Consider the following 7,285-nt stretch of genomic DNA (forward strand, 5'->3'; position numbering starts at 1 on the left):
TTGTCTTTTTGAGACAGGATCTCCTTGTAGCCCCAGCTGTCCTGGAACTCATTATGTAGACCAGGCTGACCTCGGAATTCACAAAGATCCGCCTGACTCTGCCTCCCAAGTGCTGGGATTAAAGGAGTGTGCCACCACGCCCGGTTTAAGATTTTATTTTTATTTTCAATCATGTGTATATGTATGTGTTCTGAGTGTGGGGTATGTGCACATTGAGTGCAGTGTCAGAGGGTGTCGGATCCCCTGGAACCAGAATTAGAAGTGGCTATGAGTCACCTGACTTGGGTGCTAAGAAAGGGAACTTGGATCCTCTGGAAGAGCAGAAGTATTCTTAACCACTGAACCATCTCTCCAGCCCCACAAATAAATATAGTTTAAAATTAAAATGAAGCACATCTCTGAAGCTAAGTCACTGTTTTACATATTCTTAATTTCTCTTAATATTTCTTTAAAAGTTATCTTTAAAAAATGAGGCTGGGTGTAGTGATGCACACTTTTAATCCCAGTGCTCAGGAGGCAGAAACAGGCAGATTTCTGTGAGTTGAAGGCCAGACTTGTTTATATAGTGAGTTCCAGGTTAGCCAGGGCTACACAGTGAGAACCGACTCCCCTCTCCACCAAAAAAATGGAAAGAAAAAAGAATACCAACTTCAGAAAGCTAAAGCAATTGTTCATAAATAAGCAACATAAAAATGAAATCTCGGCTGGGTGTGGTGGTAAACTCAGCATTGGGGAGGCAGAGGCAGGTGAATCTCTGTGAGAGCCTAGTCTGGTGGGCATACCAGTTCCAGGCCAGCTGGGGCTGTTACAGGAGGAGGGGAGGAGAAGGAAGGGGAGGGGAGGGGAGGAAGGAGAGGGGGGAAGAGAGAGCGGAGAGGAGAGAGAGGAGAGGAGAGGGAAAGGGAAAGAAGGGAAGAGAGAGGAGGGGAGGAGAGAAAATACTTTCTAATATGCCAAAGCAAATACTGGTTACTGAGAAAATGTAAACTGAATTTTAAAAAATTTAAATCTATTATAAAAAATGTGCCAGTTAGTGAGCAAAAAACTCTGACCACTCAGTGTGGTCACTTTTCATTTGCCTATCACGCACAAGGCCTCCAGGTCAGCCTTAGGGACAACAGTGACAAAACATTTGAGATGAAGTAGCGATAAAGTAATTTGGGGTGACAGTTTGGACACTAAAATCCAGAATTTAATGACTAACCTCAAAGGACTGCAAAGAAGCAAAGTTTTCTTCGCATGCAATTCCCTGGGATTTTTCTGCAAACACGCACTTCATTCACTCAAATACTTTTTTCACATTTTTATGATATCCCTTTGGTATGATAGCTTGGTTGCACTTTTCTGCATAGTAGTTCATAAAACAACACTTTTTAAATGACAGTGACTGACTTGATAAAACAGTATTAAGTTCTTTGTTCAAGTACATACTCCAACTAAGAAGCTCTGTGGAAAGCTTTTTTTGTCTTCTGTGGTTGCATGTTCTTCTTCCATTCTTGTACCTGAAGAATTCACAGGCTACCTTAAACATGAAACTTTACTCATCTCATTTAAAATATTTTTAGACTGTAGGAGCTAGCGATCGTATAAAAATGCGGCTGCATTATTTAAAAGGCCCTGATATGATGATATATATGGGATCAAAATTTTTCACTGGGATGTGTGTCAAGGTCAATATTATATTAAATAATTTGTGTTATTTTGTATGTCATCTTAGTCCTAGACCAAGAGTGGACAATGCTCTTTCCTTATCTTTAAACACCTAGCACAGAGTTATATACAGAGGGCACATGAATAATTCCTATAAAAATTCCATTTGAACTGGGCGTGATGGTGCATGCCTTTAATCCCAGCACTTGGGAGGCAGAGGCAGGTGGATCTTTGTGAGTTCGAGGCCAGCCTGGTCTACATAATGAGTTCCAGGACAGCTGGGGCTACAGAGAACCTGCCTCCAAAAAAAAAAAGCCATTTGATACAAGCATGTATCCCTCTTTTAAATACTTATGAGCAAATATTTTTTTTAGGAATACAGTCACAGCAAACAGCGTATCTTCAAAAATCTTATTCTGGCTGGGTATGCTGGCAAATGCATTTTAATCCCAGCAGCACTCAGGAAGAGGCAGGCAGATCTCTGAGTTAAGAGGCCAGCCAGGTGGCTACATAGTCAGACCAAAAGAAAGAAAAGAGTATTCTGACTTAATGAAATATGATTGTATTTTCCAGTACACACACACACAAAAGAAAGGAAGGGAGGGAGGGAGAAAACCAATTAGCCTGATATAGATATTCTTGTGTGGCACTAAAGCTTTAAATTAAAATGCTAATACCTGCTGGGCACGGTAGCAACACCTTTAATCCCTGCACTCCTGAGGCAGGGGCAGGTGGATCTCTACAAATTCAAGGCCAGTCTGGTCTACATAGCAAGTACCAGGCCAGCTGGAACTACAGGGAGGCCCTGTCTCAAAAAAACAAAACAAAACAAAATAAACAAAAAGTTAATACTTAAGCTTTTATAAGCTGTCCAGTAATTTCAAAAAGTTAATACAAGCTACCAATAACATATATTGTGCTTTTTTTAAAATTAAAAATATACCTTAGCTGGGGAAGAGGGGAGGAAATTAAACCCGAAGTATTTAAGAAAACAGAAAGTACCTATGTTTGGATGATTTAAAATCTTCATTATTCTTACTTCTCTGAAGAGCTAAAAAAGAAAATAAAACAGACAATACCCCCAATACAAATTATTAAACATTATACTTCATTTACAGTATAAATTTAAGTTTTTTCTTAGATAACTGCTTTGTTATGTTTATTACCTTATACTTAAGAATAACATAAAAATCTGGAGTAACTCTGGAGTAGGTTTATAACCTATTACCAAATACGATCTGAAATGCACCCATTTACGAAGCTAGCAGCAATCCCAAGGGAACAGTATTATGCTTAGAATTAATTTTTCCATCTTAAAAATAAGATTAGGCCTGGTGTCGTAAATCCCAGCACTCTGGAGGCAGAGGCAGGCAGATTTCTGTGAGTTTGAGGCTAGCCTGATCTACACAGTGAGACTGTCACAAAACCAAAATCAAAACCCAAACCACCAAGATTAGATTAAGGCAAGAACAGTTTGTGATCATACTTAAGTCTGATTGAAAGTTGGATAATGTTAGTTTTGTTCGTTCCAAATGCTTCTACACTAAGATTCTGAACAATACCAATCTGGAAAATCCTCAATGGAGAAGATGGGTAACATAGCATGGAGCTACTGAGAGACAGAAATATAACCTCTCATAAACCATGCCTCAAAGTGCATGTTTTTGTGACATGCCCTTTTACAAGAAACTAGACTTGCTATATTACTGGGTTTGGCCAATTTGATACTAGCAAAGTCAAAACAAGTTGACACTGGATAAAATGTCTGCGTATCAGGGTCTAGTGTCTTGAATCAGTGTGAAGAAGCTGGTCTGGCTTCTTTCAGGATGAAAGGTAGTATAGAGAAAAAGATCTGCTCTCCTGAGTTCAGCCCCTGCCACCCCAACAGCAGTTATACCAGTGAACTCAGATGAGACCTTAGCACAACCCACCCACACAGGATACACAAGAGGTACACAGCTACTCCACAGAGCAGAATAAGGATAAAGTATGATGGTAAGAGACACGTGCTGGGACTTCAGAGGGGGAAGGAGTATGTCATTATGGCCTGGGTTTAAAGGACCATGAAGTGGTAGAGGTCACTTTAGTCAACTTCTCCCTAGGTTGCACTATGTTTCTACATTGACTATGGCAGGAAGCTGGTCTAGCACCCAAGATACTACAGCATACAGAAGACCCAACTGGGAAAGCCTTGTAAGAACAGCAGCTTGTACCTATGGAAAGGAGGCTGATGAGAAGGCACAGGATTCCCCACCTTGCCTGTCCTGTTTACTGTGTCTAACCTTGGGTTGGATCAGTAGCTTTTAGGGAGATGGCAGTAGGCAGGTTTTGACAGATAATCTAAGCTCAGAGTTATAGAAATTGACAGCCTCTTTCCTATCTTAAACACAAATTCATTTTTAAATGATTTCATCTCCAAATGCTGTTGTTCTTCCATTTTCAGTTCTGACTTGAGAAGACTGCCACCCTGCAATGTAAGCTGTTATGTGCTGCTTGAGCTGAGAAGCTGGCTCTGGAATCAGAGTAGCTTCCCCTACCCCCAATTCAGACCCAACCAAGCATGTTTGTCTCAAAGTGTCCTCCAAGGCCCCTTGTCTGGGGATTGGCTCCCTGCCGCAACTCTGTGACAGGGAGAACAGTCAAACAGCCCAAGAGTAATAACACTGTGCTCTTGAGAACAGCTGGAAGGTGAATCATTTCCAACAGAGGTTACTATTGTTCATCCCATGATACAAAAGTACCTAAAAGTCATGGGAGGGGACTAGAGAGATGGCTCAGTGGTTACACTGGCTGCTTGTGCAGGGAACCCAGGTTTGATTCCTAGCACCCACACGGTGGTTAACAACCATCCATAACTCCAGTTCCAGAGAATCTGACAACCTCTTCTGATCTCCTCGGGCATTTCATGACATAGGTGCACTTAACATACATGCAGGAAATATACTCACACACACACAAAAAAATAATAAAATATTTTTTAAAAAGTCATAGGAAGTTCAGCCATGAAGAAAAAGCTCATTGGGAGCTCCAGCTGGCTACCTCAATTTCCCCAGTCGGTTTTTACCAGATATTGTGAGCCCTGATTTGATGTTACTTTTCTGTTGTTACTTGTTCTTTTCTTGGAAGCCTCACTCAAGGAAACGCTGTGCTGTGCTCAGGACTCTACCGGAATGAGCTAGCCACTTAAAGGGGCATCCCCGGTCTGTCTGCTGTTTTGAGTGCCTGCTCTGGTGTTTCCTGTCTGTCTGTCTGTCTGTCTGTCTCCGTCTGTCTGTCTCTTGCGATTCATTCTCTTACTTTCGACTGCTGAACCTTAATGAGCTCACTCTTTCAAAACTGAAAACATGGCTATTATAGACCATTCTTGGACCATACAGAATACACCCACATCCGTGACAATCACTCAGGTTTGGCTTCTTTTTTTGGCTTCCCTCTGTCAAACAAACACAGATATCCTGGTTTTGCAATCTATTACAGTTGATTTTGTAGCTACCATTTGGATCTCCCAATTGTTCCCACAAGAACTAAATTAGAACGTCTCCCAATTGGCTACATGAATCCAGTTTAGGAAATGGCACTAAGAACAAGGCCCTGACCACAACCTGGCAGCCCTACACCATTCAGCCTGTGCTTATCCCCTCAATACCAGTCAGGCACCCATATTCTACTAGGTCAGTTAATGAGACATCCTTAGTTCTTTGAATATCTTTTTCTATCCTTTGAGACTCAGGCAGGTTCTCAGAAACCATCTAAGTCTCTCTTGTTTGACACCAGAACTATCTCCATACTTCTGCTCTAGAATGTCTGTAAAGTGTACTGATACATGTTTTTGGTGTACCATTTATTATTGTGCTGTCTTCCACAGGAACTGAAACCCAAACCTGACACACAGTAGGAACACATACTAATTCTTGATAAATGCTTACAAGAAAGCACTAACTCCAAGTTTTGTTTGAGCCCGTCTCCCAGCATTCAAATGAGCACACTACTTAAATCTGGTAACAGAAGGTTTGTTACGGAGCTGTCACGGGTCTCCTGAAAGGACAGTAGGTCAAATGAAGTCAATCTTTTTTTTTTTAAAAATATGTATGAGTGCATGTATGTATGCATGTATGTGAGTGTACCCATTGTAGTGCAATGCCGCAGGTCAGAAGAGGGTGTTGGATTCCCCTGGAACTGGAGGTAAGGACAGTTGGTAGCTGCCATGTGGGTGCTGGGAATCGAACCCAGGTCCTCTGCAAGAGCAGTCAGTGCTCTAAACCGCTAAGCCATCTCTCTAGACCCCAGTGGGGTTTCTTAATCTCTGCCCAGCCACCTATCCATGAGTGCTCATACATTCTTGCTTTCACTCTGTAACTACAAAGAGATAGCCGAGTCTCCAAATACTTGAAGATAACCAGACACTAAAACACAAGGGGGGAAGGGAGGAGGGCATGGTGGCACATCAGCCCATGACTCAGGAGAGGAATATTTCGAACAATAGCAAATAGCAAATTACACTTATTACTTTCAAAGACAAAATAAACAACAGCCATTACACTTTAGAAAAAAGACCATGGTGCACTGAAGAACCACAGCAGCAGGGTAAGCTGTGGCATGAGAAAGAACTCCAATATAGAGCTGGAACATATGGACTGGAAAGATGGCTCAGCAATAAATGCACCTGCCAATTGACGATGGAAACCTGAGCACTTGAACTGACCCCACGAGACTGTCCTCAAGCTTCTGCACTCATACTCATGTTGTACCACATGTGCACTCCCCATGCTCTGTTATACACGCACATGATGCTAAATAATTGTTTTTTTAAAGCTGGAAAATAAAAGCCAGTGCAAGATCTCTAAGAAAGTAATACACAAAGTGTTTTTTGGGGGAGGATAGTACTAGTGCACACCTGGAATCCCAGTCCTTGGGAGGTGGAGGCAGGTGAATCAGAGTTCAAGTATAATTCCAACTACAGAGCAAATTTGAGATCAACCTAGATTACATGAGATTTTTGTTTCAATAATAACAACTACAATAATGACAACAGTAATATACAAATTCTGAGACCAAACCATTAAGAGATAGGACATAGAAACATAAGCTTCTGTTCGGAGGTGCAGCCTGTGACAGTGGTAAAAGAGCACAGGGAGGGAGAAAAGTGACCAAGAAGAAGAACTGAATTTCCAGCTGAGAGGCTCAGGGATACTCAGTACAATGAATGATCCAAGACCCACAGAGTACCTTATCTGGACATACTATCTTTTTCTTGACAAACCCTGTCATGCATGTAGGTAAGATACAAAATTTCTTTTGTCACTTCTGTGTTTCCACTAATGCAACTCAGATTTTAAAAAATATTTTATTATTTTATGTGTATGTGTATATTGTCTGCATGTAGGTAAGGTCACCTGTGTTGTGCAATGCCCGAGGAGGTCAAAAGAGGCTGTCAGATCCCTGGGAACTGGAGTTACGGACAATTGTTAATTGCCATGTGGGTGCTGGGATTCGAACCCAGGTCTTCTGCAAGAACAGTCAGTGTTCTTAACTGCTGAGTCATCTCTCCAGCCCCGCGACTCAGATTTTTAACTACTATTTATTTATTTATGATACTCTACAGTGAAAATAAAAATTTAAAATATGAAAGTAAGCC

At 41.4% G+C, this 7,285-nt stretch overlaps 1 protein-coding gene across 8 annotated transcripts in view; it reads right to left on the bottom strand.

The window, feature by feature from the left end:
- Window positions 1-7,285, bottom strand: part of Mark3 (microtubule affinity regulating kinase 3) — a 102,064-nt gene that overhangs the window by 45,104 nt on the left and 49,675 nt on the right. For 7 of the 8 annotated variants that reach the window (XM_008825571.2, XM_029559956.1, XM_008825569.1 and 4 more), the window contains exon 4: window positions 2,653-2,701. The exons of the other annotated variant lie outside the window; for it this stretch is intronic. In XM_008825571.2, the coding sequence (XP_008823793.1) occupies window positions 2,653-2,701 (49 nt within the window). The remainder of the gene's footprint in view (window positions 1-2,652; window positions 2,702-7,285) is intronic. 8 annotated transcript variants of the gene reach the window in all.

Source organism: Nannospalax galili, unplaced genomic scaffold (genome assembly GCF_000622305.1).
Source record: "Nannospalax galili isolate Female #2095 unplaced genomic scaffold, S.galili_v1.0 scaffold188, whole genome shotgun sequence".
NCBI lineage: Eukaryota > Metazoa > Chordata > Mammalia > Rodentia > Spalacidae > Nannospalax > Nannospalax galili.